This window comes from Trachurus trachurus, assembly GCF_905171665.1.
Source record: "Trachurus trachurus genome assembly, chromosome: 7".
Taxonomy (NCBI): domain Eukaryota; kingdom Metazoa; phylum Chordata; class Actinopteri; order Carangiformes; family Carangidae; genus Trachurus; species Trachurus trachurus.
Genome location: NC_139901.1, coordinates 33,281,535 through 33,308,153, shown reverse-complemented (window position 1 = coordinate 33,308,153; position 26,619 = coordinate 33,281,535). Strand labels below are relative to the sequence as shown.

General features: G+C 41.1%; 1 protein-coding gene across 1 annotated transcript in view; it reads left to right on the top strand.

Annotated features, from left to right (window-relative positions):
- spryd3 (SPRY domain containing 3) overlaps positions 1 to 21,940 on the top strand; it is a 106,148-nt gene extending 84,208 nt beyond the window's left edge. The window contains exons 9-11 of the mRNA XM_083975347.1: positions 13,515 to 13,634; positions 15,646 to 15,788; positions 21,536 to 21,940. Coding sequence (XP_083831473.1) covers positions 13,515 to 13,634; positions 15,646 to 15,788; positions 21,536 to 21,670 — 398 coding nt within the window. The 3' untranslated portion in view covers positions 21,671 to 21,940. The remainder of the gene's footprint in view (positions 1 to 13,514; positions 13,635 to 15,645; positions 15,789 to 21,535) is intronic.
- The last annotated feature ends 4,679 nt before the right edge of the window (positions 21,941 to 26,619 follow it).

Here is a 26,619-nt window from a genome sequence, read left to right as displayed (position 1 = left end):
AACTGTAACTGTAGCTGTTGTAGCTGTAACTAGCTGTAGTTGTAACTGTAACTGTTGTAACTGTAACTGTAGCTGTAACTAGCTGTAGTTGTAGCTGTAGCTGTTGTAGCTGTTGTAGCTGTAACTAGCTGTAGGTGTAGTAGTTGTTGTTATTGTAGCTGTAGCTTTAGGTGTAGCTGTAACTAGCTGTAGGTGTAGCTGTAGCTGTTGTAGCTGTAACTAGCTGTAGTTGTAGCTGTAGCTGTAGCTGCTGTAGGTGTAGCTGTAGTTATTGTTACGGGGGGCGACCGCCATTCCGAAGGACCGCCATTCCGACGGTCTGCCAGTCTGAAAATTCCCGAAGGTCCGTCATTTCGAACTTCCCGAGGGGCCGCCGTTCCGAATGTGTTTTATTTTGAAAATTGACCGGATTCTCTCGTGGTTTGACTTCCTGCCCGGCTTGACATGACGCGCCGCGGGGACAGCGCCCGACCGGCCCCTCCCCCTCCGCCTCCCCCTCCCCCTCCAAAGTTTCACCCAGGTGCGAGTCTGATGCATTACATCCATGGTCTGATGCAGCCGCGGCACTCCTGCTGAAAATAAATGTCCTTGCTCTGTGCTTTGGTTAGGTTTAGGCAATGTAGAAAGGAGCTGGTTAAGTTTAGTAAAAAGGTTAGGTAGAGGCCAATAAAATCGCAGTTAATATGTATCTCCCCCGGGAGTCGAACCCTGATCCACCGCGTCAAAAGCAGATGCTCTGACCACTACGCTACCACCGCAATTGGGTTAGGGTTCTGTGCCGTAAACGATTCAAGATTTTTTCAGGTTCGGAATGGCACCCTTTCTTTCAGGTTCGTAATGGCACCCTTTTCCCATAAATAATTAAGGGTCGGCATTCCGACAAATTAAAGTAAACGTTCGGAGTGGCGGCCCTTCGGAATGGCACCCTGGAACCATTGTTACTGTAGCTTTAGTTGTAGCTGTAGCTGTAACTAGCTGTATCTGTAGTTGTTGTTATTGTAGCTGTAGTTTTAGTTGTAGCTGTAGCTGTTGTAGCTGTATCTGTATTTGTTATTGTAGCTGTAGCTTTAGGTGTAGCTGTAGCTGTTGTAGCTGTATCTGTAGTTGTTGTTATTGTAGCTGTAGCTTTAGGTGTAGCTGTAGCTATTGTAGCTGTAACTAGCTGTAGCTATAAGCTGTAGTAGGTTTAGCTGCTGTAAATCTAGTTGTAGCTGTAGCTGCTGTAGCTGTAGCTGCTGTAGGTTTAGCTTTAGCTGTAGCTTCTACTATGGTTTATATAGAGAGAGCTCTCTGGCCAGGGCCGGTGTTTCCACAGTGTTTGTACTGGGACTCGGCCCAGTCGGACCTCCATCCTATGTCTTGGCTCATGTCGGCTCGGCTGGTTAATGGGCCGTGTGGCGCTGCGGGCCCCTGTCAGCCCTCGTGGGCCCCTGTGGGCCCTATCAGGAGCAACCAGCCATCCAACCAGTGAGTGCTCCTCAGCAAGCCTCATTAACCCTGTCACCCCCTCCAAACCCCCATCAGTGACTCACACGTGCTCTGACTCAACACCCGCAGCCCCCCACCACCGCCTCCATCCATCCCTCAGCGCCGATACGAGCCGGCAGCAGATAATAGGGCTCAGTCTAACTCCTGTGTCGGTCTAATCTGATCCCAGCTCAGGTTCTTATTCAATAGCAACATGTCGTGCAGGGTGATCGTATCGTCCTCTGACCTAATGGGACAACAATGGATCTGGATGACGTTGTGTATGTGTAACACTTTACAGCAGGTTCCAGGCCAGCTACTGTCACTGTCAGGGCTGCTGATAATCAATATCCATCATTATAACACACTGTTTCTTCCAGTAACTGAGTCATTTATTCATTATTTGCTTTATATTGTAATTCCTTAAAGGGACAACGAGGAGTTTCTCCAGCGGCAGAACGAAAAATTCCGCGACAATAAAAAAAGTCTCATATTAATGTGGATGAATCTACGTTACCACTTGTTAATGGCTCCATTTTAGATAAATATATGGTTTTGTCTCTATGGTTATTTTGTTATTATTAGTGGTGGTGGAAATGCTGGGCGAGCCGACCAGCGTTTCTTTACTTTCGGTTTCGTGGCGAGTCATGAGAATAACGCCGCCGAATCGCCGTTTATGGTCAGAACTACGACGGTATGTGATCGTCATCCAACCTCTGACTTTAATTCTTGATGAATGAAAACATGAGTCTGTCTTGCGCCGGTCAAAGAATTTCACGGTGCGCGGAGGCTCATAAATGTAGTGTGAAAACGCTTCGCTTTTCCAAAACTCCTCGTTGTCCCTTTAAAGACAGGAGAAAAAGGAACTTCTCAACTACTAAGTAAGTCATGTTTATTTTTATTGCTCTTTTTACAGATAAAATAGTGCAAAGTGGCAAAATAAAGCAATTCAAATAACAGATAAATACAACACACGTTAAAAATCTAAAAGCATACCAATAGGATAACAAAACCGAGGCAACCAAGCTGTTATTATTATCAATTGATTGACACAACGTTTCAGATTGCCTCATATCAATGATAACATCTCCTCTGTAAACAAACCAACTGTGGTTCCAGGTAGTTTCTTATCAGTATTGATCCATCTGCTGATTAGTTCCCTTGGTGATGATGTAGACTCACAGAACATCTGACCCGGGACCAGTTCAGTGTGTGTGTGTGTGTTATTGTGCATGTTCTTCACACACAGGCCCAGGAAGTGGATGTGTGTGTTCTACATCTTTGTTGCAGCTGCAGGAGGAATGTATAGTAAATTCTGTGGAGCTCGTTGCGTGGGTGTGGGATCATGGAGGAACATAAATATTGTGTTTGAATCTTTCATGTTGCAGTGTGTGACCGTGTGTGTGTGTGTGTGTGTGTAGTCATTGTTGCCCGGGCAGGGAGGGAAGCCCAGTCTTTTCCAGACAAACTCTCATGTTACGAGAAAAAGGCTGTTTTCCTATTCCCAGCTGGTGCGAGGCGAGGCGAGCGCTCAGCCAGGTTCTCTGAGCTGGAGCCGCTGCCCTTTCCTCCCGTGGGCCGCGCTCCAAACCCCGCGCCGCGCTCCCATCCAGCTTTCACCCTCTTGTTGCTCCAAGGATGAACTGGGATCCACGCTCTCTGTTATTCTTACCCCCTCCCTCGCTCTTATCATCTAATTTTCATTTTCATTTCATTTTTGGTTTATTCCATTCATGGTATACATAACATTCTTCACAAGGTTGCACAAAATTACATAATGTAGCTACACATTGTCACCATGAATGAAAAGGAGCAGGATGAAGAAAACTTATAATACCTGCCCCTCTCTGTTGTTATGATAGATAGATAGATAGATAGATAGATAGATAGATAGATAGATAGATAGATAGATAGATAGATAGATAGATAGATAGATAGATAGATAGATAGATAGATAGATAGATAGATAGATACTTTATTTATCCCGAAGGAAATTCAGTTTCTCAGCTGCACAATAAACAAACAGTCATTCAACAGCAAGACATAAAATAAGTGCATTTACAATTACATTGGCTTACTTCAACACCGATATTATTCTCTATTTCAAAATATTAAAGATGATGAAACATAGTTGTGACAAGAAGACAAACAAAACACCACTCGTCTATCTATCTTTTTCTCTATCTCCTTCTTCTTTTTTGTAGATGCTTATCTTTTCTTTCTTAAACATTTTCTTAAACTGAGACATACTTGTACAACTTTTCAGTTCCTTGCTTTGTGAATGCCACAGTTTTACACCTGCAACAGAAATACACATTTGTTTTAAGCTTATAGCCTTGCAGATGAATGTTTAAAATCCAGCTTCAGTCTGTATTGTCCTCTTCCTCCAGCTCGGTGTTAACGCCGTCTCGAGGTTCTTGCTCCATCACCGGCCTCGGAGCCAAACGCTGGTCAACACCTCGATGCTAATTTTAAACTCTCAAAGTCTCCAACACAAATTTTTAACTTTTTTCCGCCACATCCAGGCTCCAAATTGAGCCTGTTTCCTGTGTATCGATTTCCACCCGTTTTAGTACCAAAGCACATTTTAAAAAAAGCAACAGAACTATTATTGTATCCCCAAAAAACAAAAATAGCCTCAAACAGCTGCATGCAGAGTTAACCCTCCAAGAACAGACTTTCATCATCATCATTACCCATGTAGAAGCGTCTGATCTACTGCTGCACATAATTCACTTTCACCGTGAATAAGTGAATAACTGAGTAAACTTCACAGACTTTACACATGGAGCTCAGTTTATTTGTATTGAAGAGTGACACTCGGCCAGTGAAAGCACTTTTATAATGTCTTGTGGTTCTGCAGGGAGTTTAAAAAAAGACCAGCGGGCTTTTTAGGAGCAACACGACCTGTATTAGTGACTCAAAGTCCTTCTGTTTTTAAAGTCTGTGCCCTGTGAGTCTCCCAAAATATGTGGAAATATAATGTATTTTTAAATCTACAAAGTGCTCATCATAGTTCATGACAGCTTGTCTCATGAACTGTCCAATCATTTTCAATTTAGAGTTAAATTTAAAACAGATCCATGTAGAAAAACAGAGAATATGCTGCTGAATAAAGAACTTAAACCTGAACTCTCCAGGTCTGGTCTAGTTACAAGTCATTGATTTAACCAGCACTAGGACTAGGCTGGAGCTAAGGGACACATGGAGCTGAGTTAAGGTGGAAATACTAAAGAGTTAAGGTGGAAATCCTACAGAGTTCCTCTTTAAGTTGAATTAAAGTAGCTTTTAAATTAGTTCTCGAGATGAAATTCGGGTAACCCGCCTTTCATTTACAGGCCGTTCTAGAAATAGCTTAGAAATAACAGTCAGTGTCATATTGTCATGTTTTTCATAAAGGTAATAGATTACACATGCTTTTCATGCTTTGAATTTTTTGGGAAAGGCCAGAATTTTTCTCCACCAAGTCGTTGCAATTGACCGATAGTTCTGGGCTATTTCTACAAAATCAATCGTTATTTCTTGGCGATATTTCTCGACATTACTGTGAAACTGACCATTATTTCTATTCTAGGCTATTTCTACACATTATGACACAATTAATAATTATTTATTGCATATTTCTTGACTTTATCATGTAATTAACGGCCTGTAGATTAAAGGGTTACCCAAGTTGGTTAATAATTATTTTATTTTCTGTTATAGACTAACTGATTCGGTATGGGACACTCATGAAACAAACTAAACTCAATAGAAAAGAGTCGATGTTCACAGAGTTTTTAGAGTAAACTGAATAAAACTAATTAATTAAAAGCTCATCAGCAGAGGTGGGGACTTGGACTCGTGACTTGAGACTTGACTTGGACTCGAGTCCTGATTTTGATGACTTAAGACTTGCTTGATCAAATCAAAAGACTTGGACTTGGACTCGCTTGGGAGTTGATGCCAAAGACTTGAGACTCTACTTGGACTTAACCCTCTTGACTTGAAATTTGAGTCAAGTCACATGCAGCAAGCACAAATATTAAAATATTTTAAAAAGTGTCACATCAGTGTAATACTGTAGCAGACAGCCAGAGACGTTCTATATAGACTCTCCTGTTGTCAGTCTTGGCTGTAGAATTAATGCCAACACAAGTTATCTCTCAATTTTTTTCAATTTTAAATAGCTTTATTGGCATGAGAAGGCGGATTGAAGTTCTGCTGCTTAGGCTGTTTACAGCCCTCAAAGCCGCAATTTTTTTCCACAGACAGCGTCAGATGGCGACTCAAACAGGCACCGAGAAGTTTATTTCGACGTGTTTGTAAAACTAGATCTAACTCAAAGTCTGGCGGAGTCGAGACCCAAGTCTCCGCTCGGTGTGTTCAGGTGCAGTGGGAAGCTCCCGTTTGTGTCATAAACACAGGAATATCAACTCTTGACTTGCTTCAAGGAAAAAAAACTTCTTGGTGCATGTTTGAGTCGCCATCTGACGCTGTCTGTGGGAAAAAATGTACACTTGAAGCAAGTCCAGAGTTGATATTCCTGTGTTTATGACACAAACGGGAGCTTCCCACTGCACCTGAACACACCGAGCGTCAACTTGGGTCTCGACTCCGCCAGACTTTGAATTAGATCTAGTTTTACAAACATGTCGGCTTGTTGAAGTAAATAAACTTCTGGCTGCATGTTTGAGTCTCCATCTGACGCTGTCTGTGGCTTTGAGGGATGGAAACAGCCTAAGCAGCAGAACTTCAATCCACTCCCACTCATCGCTGCCGTGGCGATGCGGGGACAGACACAACTACCGCAAAACCTTCAGATTCCTTCTTTTAGACCTAAAATGTTAGGAACATACACCCCCAAGTTGAATCTGCCCGGAATTGTCCTTTAACAACTGAGGCGTGGTCATGATCTATACGTATCATTAATTATAATCGATTTGTTTGGGACTCGAAACTAAAATCTTAGGACTTGGACTTGACTTGGGACTTGAGAGCAAAGAGACTTGAGACTCTACTTGGACTTTTCAACATCGGGACTTTCTCCCACCTCTGCTCATCAGTAGCCATGTTTCCATTTAGAGTGATTTGAATTACTGGGAAATGCGCATTAAAATAAATTCGAATCATGTGTGTTTCCATCTACGGACTTTGGTTTTTACTGAGGAGGAACTATGAAGAAGTGCAGTAACATTATTATGAAGGTGTGTGGGGCTTTTATCTGTGTATCTTTGTCTTGTGAGTGAACTGCAAACATGGGAGCAGACGGGGTGAAAGTGCGCTATGTCACACTTTATTCGCATACAGCTGTTTCCATCCCATTCGAATCATCAACCAAAACCCGGCCCTAGCGAGCGTATTTCAGTTTGTGCGAATCAGGGGATTTTAATTCGAATTACGGCGTTTCCATCATCATTTTCCAATGCGATACATCTCGATGCATCTAAACAGCTGATGGAAACGCAACTAGTGAAAGTCATCTCTAGTTGCGTTTCCATCCACCTTTTTTTATTCGCATTTTCAAAAATTGCGAATAAATACTTGAATGGAAACGCCAGAAATTCGAATAAAGGCAGTAAATGCGCATAAAAGTTTTTACGCTTGGAGGGGGTGGATTTGTCAGCGTATCGATTAAAGGAAAATGCGACTTTTTGTGATGGAAACAGATGATGTGAATTGAGGCAGAGTTTGTGGGTGAAGCTGCTGGACTTCACCCAGCGACGCCCCGGTCTCCCAGCTCTCCTCTCTGCACCGCGACACAAACGCTCCGTAACCCGTAATGTTTTGTTTATGACGGTTAAAACTACACAATCACACTCCGTAACATCGTTATGTAACGTTATCCACCGCTCCATTTATTGATGTTTCGCCGGCTTTGTTGTCAACAGATGCACATGGGCGAGAGGAGCGTCACCAGAACAGACTGTCACAGTTCTACTGTCTTTCTGTGTAAATATCTCATATTACAACATGAAAACCTGCAGCTTATATTCAAGTGAGGCCTATATGTACAGTATTTTCTTTTAAAATGTAGCTGGTGCGGCTTATACAGTTGCGTCTATAGTCCAGAAAGTACGTAAATTGTCCATGATGTTGAGTGTTAGCTGAGTGTCAACTGTTGGATACATTCACGCTCTCTTATGACGTAATCTCACAGTGCACCACTCCTCCTAATCGCAAAACACTAATGAATGGAAACGGTCATAAATCCGCATTTGCTTTTTGCGCATTTTCACAAAATCCGCTTTTAAATTCGATACGACTTGGATGGAAACCCAACTTCTGTCAGTGTTTGGTTTGTGTTGAGATGAGTGAATCCGGCCCCCCAGCTCCAGCTCCAGCTCCATCCTCGGCCCAGACCTGGACCAGCAGCTCCTCACCTCCAGCTCCAGTCTCTGTCCCTCTCCCCGGGCCGGTGGCGGCGGCGGCGGCGCTGCATCTATTTTTAGCGGTTGCGCTGCTGCTGTGCCGGCGTGGCTGCTCTGCTGCTCTGCTGTGTTTGCCTGGTGTGTGTGTGGTGTTGTGACAAGGGCCCGCATGGGAGCAGTAATGATACAGTGTCTCCGTCAGATAGAGATTGTTTAAACAGTATCCTGAGCCGGGGACGGGTCCCATGACAACTCCATAAATATTTACCAGCAGCAGCCGCGCCGCTGCGCTCCGTCTGCAGGATACCTCCGCTCTGTTTTTCTTCTGCTGCGCTACACTTTTTTTTTTTTTTTCCATTGTTGTCTCTCGCAACTGTAGTATGTGTTGTTTTGATGATTTCCTTTGGATGTTGTCGATGTCTCTTCTCTCTTGTGCAAACTCTGCTGCTCTCACCTTTACACACCACCACCACCATCATCATCATCATCATCATCATCATCATGGTCTGTCAGGAATGTCAGGATGTCCTGTATGTTGGCGCGTCGTCGCATGTACGCATGTTACACACACTGTGGTAAACACATTAGAGTCAGCGACACACAACAGGAACCAGCAGCAGGTCGACATGTGTCCTCAGTCTGCAGGGACGCTGCTACTGAGATGGATTTCCAAGAATATTTGTCTCATTTCTTGTCAAAATGTCTCATTTCTAGTCAAAACTAAACTCTTTTCACTTTAAATAAGACTCATCACCTAAAAATTAACTTGTTTTTAGATCATTTTCACTTGTTTCAAACACATTTTCACTTGAAATAAGTAGAAAAATCTGCCAGTGAAAGCTGGTTTTTGTTGTGCTTGTAATAAAAAAGAAAAACTTCCTCCACTATCAGATTATTTTAAGTGAAAATCTGCTTGAAAGAAGTAAAAAGTGTCTAAAAACAAGCTGCTTTTAATGTGATGAGTCTTACTTCAGGTATAATGAGATTTGTTTTGACTGTTATTATACTGCTATGCACTCTGGTCGGATGCAAATTGCATTTCGTTGCCTTGTTTTTTAGCATGTGCAATAAGACATGAGAAATAAGACAAATGTTCTTGGTAAGATGTAGAGTTTTTGCAGTGAGATGGGTCGTGACCTTCAGATGAGTCTGGGTCCAGGTTTGTGAGGTCTGTTTGTGTTTGTGTGGATCAGAGACTCGGAGCTGCTGCTGCTCAGGAAGTCGTCACTTAACTACAAGTAGCAGCTTGTGTTTCTGATGTGGTGAAACAGCAAAACACTGTCACTACCACAGCTACAGCACAAAAACTACAGCTGCAAGCTCCAACAGCTGCAGCCACACACATAATACACATAATACACTATACATATATGTGTGTGTGTATATATATATGTATGGAGTATATACTTAAGCAATATATCACGACAGGCCGTGGTATAAGCTCATTCTACCACGGCTAAGGGGCGTTGTTCCCCCTTAGAGTGGTAGAATGAGCATAGACCACGGACTGGAGTGATATATTGCTTTTATAAAACGGTTACCAATAATGACAATATGAAAGAGGGATACGCAATCAATTTCATGTAGTTTTATTCAACAAGAAATACATATTATCCAATAAAATAGCCTCACTGTGAAAACAAATAGTCCCACCTCTCCAGACGTTAGCTCCAAGTAGCTCTGCATCTGGTCTTTTCCTCTGTCACTGCTCAGTCCCCTCTACCATTGTTAACCCTCTGGAGGTGAAAGTTCACCTTAAACATGTCAATTACACTACTTTACTACAGTTTTTAACATCGTAAAAACATCAACTGTCTTTGGCTACGGACTGCAACAGTCCGTTGTCATGGATACATGACAACAACTTCCATTCATACCAGCAAAGACAGTTTATAAACCAAGACCTTTTTTTTTTTTTTTTTTTTTTTTTTTATTCAAAACTTTGTTTCACATTACAAAAACAGTTTTTCATGGTAAAATGCAATTTATAAAGCACATTTACATTATACGCCAGGGGGAATTTATAAGTTTCCAAAAAAGTGTTCAAGTTTTCACATATATTGAAAGTCTTAATCACTTTCTGGTTGCTTGAAAATTTGATGGAGGTTATGTATTGCTTGAGCTCACTGTTAAAAGCAGTAAAGGAAGGTTTTTTTTAATGAACTTGCATTTGTGAATATGAAATTTTGCCATTAAAATAATAAGGTTGATAATAAAAGTTATGTTAGCTTTTTCCTTGTTTTTTTTTCAGGTCAGGGAGCCCAAACAGAACATTCCTCCAAAACAAAATAAAATCACCATCAACACTGATAGCAACAAAATTATAAATATCACGCCATAGTTTTTGCACAATAGGGCAGAGCCAAAACAAATGGGTCACAGTTTCAGCATAGTACAGAACATAAAGTACAATTCACATCAATGTCTTTTTAAAATCTTTTTACAATGTGGTCATTGGATGGATAACATTTATGAATAATCTTAAATGAAATTTCTCTCACTTTATTAGTTAACAGGTATCGGTTGGGTAAGAGCCAAATCTTCTTCCAGTCGGTGTCCTCCATAAAAATTGTTCCAGTATGAGATCACGTATGGAACTGTGGTGGCATCCCTTTTAAACAGGAGTCTTATTCATTTATTGTTTTTCCCATGGTTGCCGGCCAGACAAGCTTTACCGATTGGATAAACCAAGACCTTCCATGAGGAGTCAGCTTCCTGTATGATGTCACTAGGCTTCTGCTCAGCCACGCCCCTTTAGGGAGACCAGAGGCAGCATAGAGTGTATTGACTCCAATGGGACAATTGAACGTGAACACAGATTATGGTCTATAAGTAAATTTTGGACTCATTTTCCACAAGCCACATCTCTTCTGAACAGTTTGACACCAAAATGGCAACTTTCAGACGGACACATCAGGAGAAAATCCACTTTGTTCCAGACCTGTCTCTGTCTCTACGACGACACAGATCTCCGAGGCAACGTCAAACAAACGGCCGCGAACTCCCGTGAAAATGATTTAAATTATTTTTGTCATGCTAAATATGACTGTTAGTAGTGTAAATATTTAATGTTATCATGAGAAAATATAAATATCTCACTTTCATCCACACACGTTCACAGAGGAGGTGACGGTTGGCCACGCCCATTTAGAGAGACAGGAAGTGAAACCGTTTCTATCATTGGAGCAGCCGCTCATGGAGGATCTTTCCATTTATTGAATATCTTTGATGGCAGTCATACGTGCCTGAGGCGGAGTGATAGCCTACGCTGTGATAAGGCTTTAGAATAGTAGCCGTGGTATATGCTCATTATACCACGGCTAACAACCAATCAGATCGCCGGATTTCACCTTTCCGTTTTATAAATATATTTATACAGTGTTGAGTCTGAACGCGTTCATTGAACAGTCGTTGATGAACTGAACGTGCTGTATTTCCGCTTGATGAACGTGATCATTCTGCTGTTTGTGAACGGCGCTCTCTCTCTCTCTCTCTCTCTCTCTCTCTCTCTCTCTCTCTCTCTCTCTCTCTCAGAATATACCTAATAATAAAACTTTATTGAAGAGTGTGTCAGATTTCCATAGAAACCCACAGCTAAAACTCACTGTAAACAGGCCATAATATGTAGCAGGAAACCTCCCAGTCTGGCAGCAGCAGCCACCACAGTGTCGCACCGCTAATGTAAACTCTGATCGGATCAGGATTCAGAAAACCAAGATGAAATCTGACAGATTCAGTGTTAAAACTGATAAAATAATTCCTGTCTGTGGTTCTAAATGGGCTGTGGCAATTTAAAAAAAAAAAAAATAGCTCGCAGCAAAGTATTGGGGGGAAAAAATAAGTATGAACTACAGTAGTTCATTTTCGGAAGCGTGAACTTAGTTCAAAATGTTGAATTGACCTATGGCTAAGCCCCGCCCCCAAACACGATGAGCCAATCACAGTGTGCATAGCTAGCCCATACACTGGGACATTCTCTGCTTCCACGTCCATTGAAATACTTCGCAGTTAGTCAGTTTTCATTCGTTTTTATATGTTTTTTCTTGACATTTTAAGTTTAAAATGGTCAAATAGTGTTCATGGGGTACATGCAACTCTGACACTAGGTATCCCGAGAGGCCACGGGGGGGATTTATTTACCTTTTCCCAAGCCACATCTCAACCGAGAGAAGTGTCTGCTCTGGATAAAGTTATGCAGTAGACCACAACACCAACTAAACCTGGATAAACTTAACAAGGATGTCTACATCTGTTCTAAGTTAAGTCAACAACGTATTTGAGGCAACATATTGTGAGAGATGTTTAGATGTTAGCCAGCATCACAACTAAGCATAAAGTCCGCTAGCTTAATGCTAACGTATAATGTAAATCTCCATAGACAGGCTAACAGAAGTTAGCCCGTCGCTATCGGCGTTTCGCAGCAACCGACAGCCATAGCAGTAAAGCTAAGTGAAGTTTTGGTGACTTCCAGATGATATTTAATCTTTCTGTCTCCAAAAATCATCAATTGCCTCCTGTGAAATGTCTCTACGGTGACAGCTGTTGCCATAGCAACCGTCACCGAATGTTGACTGTTTGTCCGAGTGAGTGGAGGGGGCGGGGCTTAGCCAGAGGTCAATTATGAACTATGAACTGAACTAGTTCATTTTAAAAATTTGTGAACTGATCTTCCAACTAGTTCATTTAGAAAGTGAACTTTCCCAACACTGTATATAAAAAATATAGCTACAACAACTAAAACAGACAAGAACCGGGCAGCTTCATAATGGAGAAGCGCTGAGTTTTTAGCAATAAAGCAACACTGAACTGAAACTGATTGTTTTTATCTTGACGGTTCTTATTGTTTCTATTTCATTGCTCCTTTATCTAATGTATTTATTATTATTTATTATTTATTTGTTTGTAATTGTAAAGCACCGTGGTTAAAGGTGCTATATAAATAAAGCTTGACTTAACTTCAACTAATTGATCATTTTCAATTGATTTAACCATTTTGGTTCTAGTTGCATTATATTGATCATATTATTAGGATTAGATTGTTATATCCAATGTGATATATACAGTATTTCCAGTTCATATGGTCCCCTCCATCCTTCACACTGACATTATATATAAAACAAACATCACTGTGTGAACAGGTGTTAAAACTCTTTTTTTTTTAATCTTTCTTAAACCTGACTGAACCTCTGCTCTCAGGTAAACTTACACACACTGCAAAAACTCAATCTCTTACCAAGAATATTTGTCTTATTTCTAGTCAAAACAAACCTCATTCTACTTAAAATAAGACTCATCACATTAAAAAGTAGCTTGTTTTTGACACTTTTTTACTTCTTTCAAGCAGATTTTCACTTGAAATAAGTAGAAAGATCTGATAGTGGAGCAAGTTTTTCTTTCTTATTACAAGAACAAAAAACTTGCTTTCACTGGCAGATTTTTCTACTTATTTCAAGTGAAAATTAGTTTGAAACAAGTGAAATTTATCTAAAAACAAGTTCATTTTTAGGTGATGAGTCTTATTTTAAGTGGAAAGAGATTAGTTTAGACTAGAAATGAGACATTTTGACAAGAAATAAGACAAATATTCTTGGAAAGATGTAGAGTTTTTGCAGTGTAACATTAACACAGCTACAGAGTCATTAAAGCTTCTCTCTGTCTCTCTCCTCTCTCCTCTCTCCTCTCTCTTCTCTCCGACAGACGACGGGAAGATCTTCCACGGCAGCGGGGTCGGAGACGCGTTCGGTCCTCGCTGTTTCAAAGGCGACATTATGGGCTGTGGCATCATGTTCCCACGGGACTACATCCTGGAGGGAGAAGGTGAGGTTCGCCGGGTTCAGAATCACTCTGTCATTCATTCATTACAACGTGGGGGCCGACTGACTGACGTGTTCGTGGGAGGTTTCGCTCTTAAACCTGATTACCGTGGTTTAGCTAGAGACGGTTGCAGCATCAGTCGGACTTAACGCCGTTCATTGTGTTTGTTGGATAGAAACTGGATGCGGACCAAGGTCCCCCGCATGGAAACTGTCTGAGCAGTCAGTCAGTCAGAGGGGAAATTCTTCTTGGTCTTGGTCTTCTTCTTCCAGCGGAGACAAATATAGACTTTCCTCCTCCTGCTCTCAGGTGGTTTCACATTACCCAACATGTAGTAACAGTTCAGATTAACACACAGGAAGCAGTAATGGACATGTCCTTCACCTCCTCCTCCTCCTCCTCCTCCTCCTCCTCCTCCTCCTCACCTGCTGTTTCATCATTTAAAGGTCCAGTGTCAAACATTTGTCAAGGTTTAGTGGCAAAATCTGAATAAACTACCCATGCATATATTTGTATAAGTGAATAATCGCTATAAAATAAAAATAGAAAAAACAGAAATAAAGAAATAAAATCTTGCTTTAGAACAGGGGTCTCACGTAACACGTAATGTATCATACAAACTTGATTGGTCACTCTGCAAACTTGCACTTTATATCCCGGATTTATAGATGGATGGATAGATAGAATACAAGAGGAAATGTATGATAATATATATCGTACAATTATGTCTAAAACAATAAAATGTCCACTACTAGTGCAAAGGGAACAGCCTAGACATACGTTAAATACAGTGCTACATCATTTGAATACAATACATCATTTAAATGCAATATAATACTAGTGCAAAAGGGCCAAAACATAATTTAATAATAATGATGTTTTTCCCAGCCTATGGCGCCGCCTCTGTTGAAGCGTGTGTGCGTGCACGGGGCCGTTCAGATGTAACGTGTAGACGTGCGTCATGCACACTGACTGTTACAGCGTGCAGACGGTGCGGTGCGCCTGTTTTTTCATGCACACGCGTGCTGCACAGAGGAAAAAACTCAACTTTTAACTTCACTTTAAGAATCGACCAATCAGCTGCTCTATGGACCTGCTTCTCCAAACCTCAGTTCTCCAAATGTTTCCCACGGAGCTCTGCCTCCAGATGTAGAACGTGTTTTATAGAAGAGAAAGAAACATTTCAGTCCACTGACTTGTATCATCAGAACAGACATGACCTGTGATGTTCAGCCTCCTTTCACATTTAATAGAGGAGGAACAACACCTGACAGTAATAAATCCAGTTATCAGTGTGATAGAAGCTAAAAAAAACAGACTGTTTTCATTTAGAGAAGGAAACACAGTTTTGTTTTACCAGTGTAAAGAGTTAATGTTACAGAACAAAATAGCAGCCTAAAGAACAGATAGGCAACAATGGGTTGTGCAATCCCCAGCGGGCAATATGCAATATCTCTTTTTTTGTGTGTGGACTAATGTTCCCATATGCTTTTATACTAATATTTCATGATGTTTTTATAGGTTTTATGTTTTGTATCTATTCTGTCTTGTGTGTGTTGTGTGGTATCACAGCGGAGAAGCAACGTGAATTTCGTTGGAATTCTTTTTTTTCAATGACAATAAAGACAATCTAATCAATCTAATCTAACATGAGCAGCTCTCGGCCATTCTCGTTTAGTTAAAGTCGCTCTCAGAGGAAAAACGGTTGCAGACCCCTGATATAGAGAGTGTCGCCATCTTGTGCCGCCATGTTTGTATGGCAGCCTGAAGGCAAAATCCAGCCAATCAGAGAGCAAGAGTTTCACGTTCATAAATAAACTAATGAAGAACAAGGAGGAGGAGGAAACAGCAGACATGTGGTGAAACGGTTTAGATCTTCACCTCATCGCTCCGTGCTCTGAGCGCTGTGATCTACAATCTGAACGCTGGACGTCACGGTTTTACCTCCATTTTTACACAGACTGCACCTTTAATGCAGCTGAGCGTCTCTCCTCTGTTTCCTCGCCGTCGCCAGGTGACGTGGACGAGTGGGAGCGGCTGGACGTCCGACCGGGTCACCGCGGCGTCCAGAACTTCCTCTACCTCAACGACGAAGAGGAGGAAGAGGAGGACGGGGAGGAAGAGGCCGAGCAGGGGCAGGAGGGCAAGAAGGTCACGGTGAGGAAGACTCACACACACACACACTCACAACACACACACACACACACACACACACACACACACACACACACACACACACACACACACACTGCAAAAACACAAACCAAGAATATTTGTCTTATTTCTAGTCAAAACAAATCTCATTCTACTTAAAATAAGACTCATCACATAAAAAGCAGCTTGTTTTTAGACACTTTTTATTTATTTCAAGCAAATTTTCACTTGAAATAAGTAGAAAAATCTGACAGTGGAGCAAGTTTTTCTTTCTTATTACAAGCACAAAAACAACTTGCTTTCACTGGCAGATTTTTCTACTTATTTCAAGTGAAAATTAGTTTGAAACAAGTGAAAATGATCTAAGAACAAGTTCATTTTTAGGTGATGAGTCTTATTTTAAGTGGAAAGAGATTAGTTTTGACTAGAAATTAGACATTTTGACAAGAAAAAGGACAAATATTCTTGGAAAGATTTGAGATTTTGCAGTGCACACATATGTTATAGAGCAGAGTGTGTCCACCAGGGGGCAGTGACTCAGCCTTGTTGTTCAGACTGATCTGGGACCAGCGTCTCTGACTGACTCCACACCGACCGCGTGTCTCATCCACAACGGTTTCAACGGTAACAAGCCACGCCCACAAGCAATCAAACAAAAAGGATGACAGGGAACTAACTAGTAGGGCTGTGCCAAAAAATCGATGCACATAAGAATCACAATTCTCATTTAATACGATTCAGAATCAATATAAAATGTCCCAAAATCAATTTTAAAAAAATGAAACAAATCTGCTGCTGTCGGCCTCCATTTCCTTAGAATTTAAAAGGCAGCATGTTGAACTGCACTGTTTATTTTAATAAAGAGGCACTTTTCATTTTGTTACTTAAGCAATATGTGATATTGCTTTTATGCAACAGTTTCAACAATTCCATCTAAGCATGGATAAATGTTTAAAACTCAATAAATGTGAGAAAGACACTTCAGTCATTCTGTCTTGTAAAGCAGACTGGAGTAGATCATGAGGATCCTTTCACACCGACAGACTGAAGCAGAAATCATTAGGAATCAAATCGTTTTGAATCAAAAATCCATTTTGAATTGAATTGTAGCCCCAAAACTCAGAATCGAATCGAATCGTGAGAAAGTAAAAGATTCCCATTCCTACTAACTAACTAAATAAACTTCTGACTGCAGGAACGTGACACAATGTCCCTTTAAAGTCGCTCTCAGAGGAAAACCGGTTGCAGACATAGAGATAGAGAGAGAGTCGCCATCTTGCGCCGCCATGTTTGTACGGCGGTTACCGATGGAGCAGCACCAATCACCATGCAGGGATTCATCAATATTTAGAACACGGCTCTCTTGAATACTCGATTCTGATTGGTCAATCACCAATGTTCTGCGGTGTTTATTTCTCGATAGATAGACCACCGCTGAACGGACCGTTGCTAGGGACTCCATAGCAACGGCCGACTGGAGGAGCAATCACTCATCAATCAGTGAAGTTTACCTTATGTTTCATTTTTTACCGTCATTAAACAGCTTCGGACTAATAGTGATGTTAGATAAATGACGTGTAACTTGTTACAAGGAGAGTGGAGGCTCCTTCCACATCGCTGCTGGAAACCAAACCTGCTGATCAGAGCCCTGTAAACAGTAAAGTTAATCTCTTGTTTATGACAGATACGACTACACACAATACACACATCTAGGGATGTAAACAATTAATCGACTATCGATTAATTGTCGATAAGAATTTAATCGATTAAATTAAATTAAATTACTTGCAATTAATCGTTCCTTTTCAATGGGAGTTTTACTGTGAAATGTAAACAAGCAAAGCCGACATAATGTAGCAGATCTCTGTGTAAACGTGTGCAGCGCACTGCAGCACACAAGGGAGAGAGGGAGAGGAGGTGAAAAGAGCATTAGAGCTTCAGCACGGTACGGAACAAATGGCCCGTGTGAGTGCGTCCTTATCCATGGCCGCTGCAGCGCCACACGGGCTTTGCCTTTCAGCAATCAAGCGCTGTTTTCGTCAAAGTTAAAAACAATAACAGCAACAGCTGTCGGCAGCTGAGATCGCTGTGCCGTCACCATAGAAACGCAAGACGCATTACGGCTCATTCGCAAAATACCTTTCAATGGAAACACCCGCAAATGGCAATTGCACTTTTTCGAAGTTTCAGAAATATCGCTTTTATTTTGCGAAAATCTGCAATGGAAACACAGCGGTGTCTCTCATCTCATCTCATTATGATAGGACTTCAACCTCAGAGCTCTCTGTCTTCAGACTGTCCTGAGTTCAACAAATCAGTTTATGCTACTGTGATTTAAGTAGCCTAGTTAAATACAGTAATCATAGTGTAGTGGCAGGAAAGACCATTTAATCTGTAGATATTGTGTTGGCCAAGAACAAGTTCAACTTAAAGTCAGAGGAAAAATGTTTAGGGTGTTTTTACTGTTCCTAAATGTAAAAATGGGTCACATAATTTGATCCTCAACATTATTTAAAGGTTAAATAACGTGTTACTTAAACATTTTCATTGTGCTGTGCTCTTAAAATAAACTAACAAATAGCCTACTAGTGTAAGTCCATAAGGAATGTTGAGCTTAAATTTTCCCCTTAAATTTAGGTTCTCAGGAAAATCGCCGCTTATCAATTAATCGATCATCGATCGATAAGGTCTATCAACTATCGATTAATGAATTACTCGATAATTTGCATCCCTACACACATCATAATAACACATGTGTGGTAATCCATCGATCTACTGATTGATTATCAAAGGCTTCATAATGCAACGACCGGGAGGAGGCTCGGCAAAACAGCGGCCGTGACCGGACTGGCAGATTCGCTAAATGATGCAATTATAAATCGATGAAAGTCGTATTTTGATCAACATTTTGTTTCAAATTAATTATTTTACTTGTAAAGGCCGTGGTCTAAGCGGGATAATGTAAAGTTGGTCGGTTGTTATGGAGAAATAAACCCCTTCATGTTGTATGAAACACCTCCGAACTATACATTATCCCTTATGTATTCAGCAGGACTGTGTGTGTGTGTGTGTGTGTGTGTGTGTGTGTGTCGTTGAGCGGCGGTCGTGCCTTTTCCTCGTGGAGTGGGTGGCACGCTGAATGTTTGATCTGTGACTCAGCCTGATTTATCCAACACACACACACACACACACTACACACACTCCACACACACACACACACACACACACACTCCACAGAGCTCCCACTTGTTGTTTCAGTGCGTCGGTATTTGTTCTGAGACTTGTGGGTCTTTAGCGTTGAGCAGCTTGTTGATGTTCAGCTGGATGATGTTTGATCACTCACTGATTTAGTAGAGACATGTACTGTAAACACTGTAACCCCCCACACACACACACACACACACACACACACACACACACACACACACACACACACACCTCTAGACAACACACGTTACATATCACCTAGTTATTTAACAATATTCCTGCTTCCTGGTTGCAGTTACGTTACGTTACAGAGCAGCAGACACAGTTTGACATCTCATTTTACTGCTTCTATCTCTGTTTCCTACGGTGGCCCTGAGTGGCAAAACACAAAACACAACAGCAAAAGAGAGAAAACACAACACAAAAAGAGAAAACACAACACAAAAAGAGAGAAAACACAACACAAAAAGAGAGAAAACACAACGACAAATGACCACGGTAACTATTTGTCCTTGTGTTTTCTGATTTGCTGTTGTGTTTTGCACCTCAGGGCCACCGTAGTTTCATGTTGAAGTCTATTAGTCCAGTCATTTTAAGCCAAAAAAGGTCAAGTCAACGTTGAACAAACTGCAACAGAAGCAAACTCAACTGGTTTTGTATCCTCAACATGTCCTGACTGAGGGGAAAAAAGCCCTGAAGAATCCAATTAGAGGAAAGTTAAGAAAAAGACCCAAATATCCCATTCATACACCTATTCATTATTTTTCTCACGTGAATAGGGTCAAATTTTTAACCTTTAGATATCTCCATGAAAATTACTGAGTTGATTACTTACATTAAGACAAACAAAAAATGTATTACAAGTTTTTTGAAATTCTTTGTTAACATGAGCAAATGTGCATAAATCTACATAAATTCCACCGTTTTGACAGCACATGTATATATGAAGTTGCTGTGGTGGTACCAGCATGAAAACTAGAATGAGTTGACTCCATCGGTCAACCGACAAGTTGACCACTTTAAATTTCAAGATGACTGCAATTTTTCAAGAGTTCTGGTTTTACATGGTAGCCTAAGCAACCTAGCTCATTAAAGGTACAGTTGGTAAGCTGACGAAAGTGAAAGTAAACTCTGTGACTTGGTCCGAAATTTCCAGACAATACACAGACTGTCCCTTTATGAACCTCTGGAGTCGACTCATTCCAGTTTTCATGTTGGTATCACCACAGCACCTTTATATATACATGTGCCTTCAAAACGGTGGAATTTATGCAAATTTTCTCATGTTAACAAATAATTTCAAAAACTTGTAATACATTTTTTGTTTGTCTTAATGTAAGTAATCAACTCAGTAATTTTCATGGAGATATCTAAAGGTAAAAAATGTTACTCTGTTCACATAATGATATGCCTGTAGGTGTATGAATGGGATATATTTGGGTCTTTTTCTAAACTTTCCCCTAATGGGATTCTTCTGGGCTTTTTTTCCCTCACTCAGGACATGTTGAGGATACAAAACCAGTTGAGTTTGCTTCTGTTGCAATTTGTTCAACCTTTTTTCAGGAGTGGCAGTGTGGCAGGAACAACACCGACCTGCATCAACTAAATACTGTTTAACTCTGATCCAGTGTTTTAATATTAATCTGCCAGGTCTGTGTTTCTTGTTTCTCCACTTGAACCTTCTACTGAACGTGACTGTCGGTGTCGGTCCTCACACACAGACCTGGAGACAAGAGATGCAATAATCTGGAATGAATGAATGAATGAATTTATATTTATTTACGTGTCGTGCACCATAAGGGCTTACAAGGCACATTATCATCATATTTAGACACCAAACAAAATCATCAGAGCACAGACAAAACCAAACAGAAACAGAAACCACATGGAATTCACATCAATAATTCACTTTTTCTTTTTGACCAGGCACTTTTTATGAAAGTAGCTCTAGTAAAGACTTCTTTTCTGAAGAACCATTCCAACTTTACCTCATCATCATCATCATCAACCCAAAACAACTCAGGTTTTGCATTTTCTGAAACAGAAACTGCCTGTTCTGGCTTTGTCATATAACAGACAATGAAACAGAAAATACAGTTCATCCTCGATTACATTTAGATTACATAATGTGCAGAGTCTTTCATCCTCAGGTACTGAGTTAAACCTTCCTACTTCTACTGCCAGAGGGAGAATCCATAAAGATAAAGATCTCTTAGATCTATCCAGTGGCAAAGTCACATCGGGTTCTGAACAATATACATTTTTCAATTGGCAATAGGTTCTGAGCTTTGGTTTAAACCAGATATCATTCGCCCATTTTTCTTTATACTCAAGAAATAACTTATGTTTCACAAAATTAACATTACAACGCAAACCATTAGTGAAAATATGTTGTTGATCAGCCTCGCTAAAAATAGCTTTCATGTCACGATACATCTGGAAGTTTATTTTGATTGATTTTTTTTGTATTTTGAAGGACTTTTCTCTCTCTCTCTGTCTCTCTCTGTGTTGCCCTGTGCTGCCCCCCGGTGGCCGTGCTGCAGGTGTTCTTCACCAGGAACGGGAAGCTGATGGGCCGGAGGGAGATGCTGGTTCCTCCTGGAGGCCTGTTCCCCACCGTGGGAATGCTGAGCAGCGGAGAGAAGGTCAAGGTCGACCTGCATCCGCTGAGTGGCTGAAGACCTGGACCTGGACCTGGACCTAGACCCTAGACCTGGTTCTGGTTCTGGTTCTGGACTAGGACCGTAGACCTGGACTGCAAAAACTCTAAATCTCTCCAATAATATTTGTCCTTTTTCTTGTCAAAATGTCTCATTTCTAGTCAGAACTAATCTCTTTCCACTTAAAATAAGACTCATCACCTAAAAATTTACTTGTTTTCAGATCATTTTCACTTGTTTCAAACTAATTTTCACTTGAAATAAGTAGAAAAATCTGCCAGTGAAAGCAAGTTTTTGTGTGTGTTTGTAATAAGGAAGAAAAACTTGCTCCACTATCAGATTTTTCTACTTATTTCAAGTGAAAATCTGCTTGAAAGAAGTAAAAAGTGTCTAAAAACAAGCTGCTTTTTAATGTGACGAGTCTTATTTTAAGTAGAATGAGATTTATTTTGACTAGAAATAACATTTTGACTAGAAATAAGACAATATTCTTGGTAAGATTGTGAGTTGTTGCAGTGTGGACCTGGTTCTGGTTGTGGACTCATGAAGCCCTGCAAACAGCTGGCTGCACTGTAGAGCTCATCCACAAGTAGCCTAGCATGCTGCTAACACACACACACACACACACACATGCACGTGGCTGTCTTCGTCTTCCTGGACACTACCCCCCCCCCCCCCCTTGTCCCCCCCTCAGCTTTTATTTATAAGACTTGTACAGTTGATGTGAACCAACGTCTCACAATCTGAATCACCACGGAAACAAGAGACTGAAGCTACAGGAGGAGACGAGGGACAATTCTCTGATAAGTCTATGCAATCTGTCCTCTGGTCTCTCCTTCTCTTCTCCTCTCCTCTCCTCTCCCCTCCTCTCCTCTCCTCTTCTCTCCTCTCCCCTCTCCTCTCCTCTCCTCTCCTCTCCTCTCCTCTCCTCTCCTCTCCTCTCCTCTCCTTTCCTCTCCTCTCCTTCTCCTCTCCTCCTCCTCTCCAGGGCCGTTGCTAGGAATTCTGGGCCCCCTTAAAGAATACTAAAGTGGGCCCCTCCCCCTAACTTTCCCAGTTTTTTTTCTTAGACTACGTATGTATTATCGTTTTTTATTTAGCCTTCTTTGTTTTGATGCTAATGCAGCATTACACTGCAAAAACTCAAGTATCTTAGCAAGAATATTTGTCTTATTTCTAGTCAAAATGTCATTTCTAGTCAAAACAAATCTCATTCTACTTAAAATAAGACTCATCGTATTAAAAGTAGCTTGTTTTTAGACACTTTTTACTTCTTTCAAGCAGATTTTCACTTGGAATAAGTAGAAAAAATATAGTATGATAGTGGAGCAAGTTTTTCTTCCTTATTACAAGCACAAAAAACTTACTTTCACTGGCAGATTTTTCTATTTATTGTGAATTTAAGTGAAAATGATCTAAAAACAAGTTAATTTTTAGGTGATGAGTCTTATTTTAAGTGGAAAGAGATTAGTTTTGACTAGAAATGAGACATTTTGACAAGAAATGAGACAAATATTCTTGGAAAGATGTTGAGTTTTTACAGTGTACTATGAGTATTAGTCAGGGTCTTACGCAGAATAAATCAGTCATACAAAGATTAGACTACTGGGGTTTTTTTATGGGCCCCACTGGGCGCTGGGCCCCTAGAGTTATCATCACCTTTCTCCCCTATACAACGGCCCTGCTCCTCTCCTCTCTCCCCTCCTCTCCTTTCCTCTCTCCTCTCCTCTATCCTCCCCTCCTCTCCTCTCCTCTCCTCCTCCTCCCCTCCTCTCCTCTCCTCTCCTCTCCTCTCCCCTCCTCTCCTCTCCTCTCCCCTCCTCTCCTCTCCTCTCCTCTCCTCTCCTCTCCTCTCCTCTCCTCTCCCCTCCTCTCCTCTCCTCTCCTCTGGTCCGTCTGCATGCAGCCTGTCTCTCTCTCTCTCTCTCTCATTTCGTCTCATGTCACGACCCAAACAAAGCAGAGCACTGTTGTGTTTCAGGGAATAGACTCTCCCTCTCTCTCTCTATCTGTTTCATTGATTATTGATTATTGATCAGGATCATCATCATCACAGGTCTTTAGTTCATCTCTGTTCTGAGACGAGAGGAAACAAACCAACGGTTCAGTTCTAATATATTTCCTCCACCTGTCAGCTGACGTTCAGGGAGTCTCTTGTCTCGTCGTTCTCCTCCATCTGAACCTTTAGTTTCCCTTTTCATTTAAAGTTTTAATTTTTTATTTTTCCCTGTTTGAATGAATGATAGTAGAGTCAGAACGATGTCGTCATTTCTCTGCAGGAAACTTCAAAACAAACCAACGTGAGCTCATGATGATGATGAGGTCATCGGTTTCCTCCTCTCTGCTCTGAGGCGGTGGTGTGTGTTGGTTGTTGTTGTTGTTGTGCAGCAGCTGTGTGAGTCTGTATCAGTGGGTTGAACTCAGGTTTCACAGTGAAACAGGAAGTCGTCGTCTTAAACCGGCTCGGATCAACGTGGCGCCGTCGGCCAATCAGATCTCTGCAGTTTACAGTCGATGTTATAAAGAAGAACTGAGACGTATTTATAAATGACTCACATGATAAATACGACACAGACAGAAAGAAAGTGCCAATAATGATGATTATTGATTAATCTGCCAATGATTTTATTGATCAGTTGGTTGAAAAGAGTCAAAATATCTGTTAAAATGTCTTTTTTTTTTCTGTAAAATCCGAAAGTTGTTAATATTTTTGATGTTTTATTGATCCACTGGTTTAAAACTGTGGCTCTGACGAGGAGCGACCGATCACAGACTGATCAATATTTCTCACAGCTGATATATTAATTAATTGAACACATTGGTTCCTGAGTGAAGTTTCTTGTTTTTCAGATTTTCTCTCAGGAACAAATGGAAGAAAAAAAAAGCCCAAATCATTTAATCCTGAACATATAAACATTGAGGATCATTAAAATCTTAATTGGAATTCATTTGGAGTTGAAATGTGACATCACATCAGTGTTTGCACAACGGTTTACAGAGGAGAACGGTTCGGTTTGGTTTTTATTAGAGTAGCTACGGTTCACAACAGTTTACAGAGGTTTACGGCTTTTAGAGAAAAGAACGGATCTCCTGGTTCCAGTAGAGAACGGCTCAAGGTTCAAGGTTCAAGGTTCAAGGTGTCTTTATTTTCCCCAATGGGGCAGTTTGTTGTGCAGCCGGCAGAGAGAAAAAGAAGAACTACATCATACATACATAACATAAAAACACATAAAACAACTCAGCAAACGGTGGTGGAGTTAATAAATAAATACAGCATGAGAGTGTGATACAAAATACAGCACACACGTGATACAATACAATAAAATAAAATAAAAATATAGCCGCAAGTGGCAATCTGCGGGTTCTAACCTGTTCCCCCCCAAACCAGCGACCCTGACCCTCACCCGCCGCAGCCAAACACATCACCCGCTCACCGGCCGCAGCCGACGACATCACCCGCTCGGTCCCTGAAGGCTCCATGCAATACACGCCCATTACAGGCCCCATGTTTCTCCAAACCGAGTGTTCGGTTACACTTTTATGACGTTTGTGGCGCCCCCTATGTGCCAATCTCAAAATCTTTTTTTGGGCCTGTTCTTAGTCGCCTTCTGAAGATATCCACCCAGTTTTGTGACAATCGGAAAAACGGTTAACGTTTTAGAGCCGATATTCGCTAAGCCCCGCCCTTTGCAAGGATATTTTGCTTTACGGCGGCCATGTTTTTCATCCGATCATGCTCATTTATAATAGAAATGACTGTCTCGGTCCCCCGATGCCTCATGCCAAGTTTGGTGTTGATAGCATAAATATTTAAAAAGTTTATTTATTTTACTGTTTTTAACATTATGCAAATTAGCAAAACATCTGTAATAGTGGCGTTCATGGTCCAGAAGGCTTTTTTGTAGAGGACTATCAGGAGGACGTGTGTGTAAAATTTCAAGTCAATAGCACTTGTGGTGCAGCGGGGAGAGCCATTTGAAATGTACACTCTATGTTATAGCCCCTTGATACAAGTCTTGTATCTGTTGGTCTTTACATCTCTTGGACACAAATTCTCTTTGGTTCCAGTAGAGAACGGTTCTGTTTAGTTTTTATTAGAGAACGGTTTCCTGGTTTTCCTGGTTTTCCTGGTTTTCCTGGTTCCTGACTCGGTCCGGTCGTCGTGGTTCAGTGGTTCAGTGGTTCAGACTCCGCGGCTGCAGGTGAATGAGAAACTGTGAGTGTGAGTTTGTGTGTGTGGGAGCTGGTTCCCACACACACGACCTGATGGATGATTGTTTTCCTTCTGTTTGATTAAAGGGAATGAAATCATCTTTATTATTATTATTATTATTATTATTAATATTATTATGATTCTGTATCAGCTCAATCGATTAACCAAAATCTTAGCGTTTCCTGTCCTGTGTGTGTGTCTGTCCTCTGTCCTCTGAGCTGTAATGGAGCTGTGAGACTTGGACACAGGGTTTAACTGTTCAATCACAATCTGCTGGACTCCACCTTTATTTATACAGTAGCTGTTGTCATGATGCTTTTGTTTTGGAGCCATCGGCGGCAGACATGTTGAAAAGCAACAAGGTGAATCGGCTGGATCAACACACACACACACACACACACACACACACACACACACACACACACACACACACACACACACACAGCTGGTCCAGCCTGAGGTGTAAAGTATAAAGTGAGACAGATGTTAATCTAAGTTCAGGTTTATTAACGTCACTGATATTTAAGTTTACTCAGAATTTACGTTTACAGAAATAAAAAATAAAAAAACACCTTTCAACCAAATTGGAGTTAAATCTGTTGACGTTTGTAGCGTCAGGACGCCTGACGTCATGACGACCCGTCGCCTTGTTGACTTGCACTATAACGGCCTTGTTCATGTCTGATCATCAATAAAGGTTTGTTCAATAATGTAACAGAAACCTGTGTCGTTTTATTTCACAGACTTTGACAGA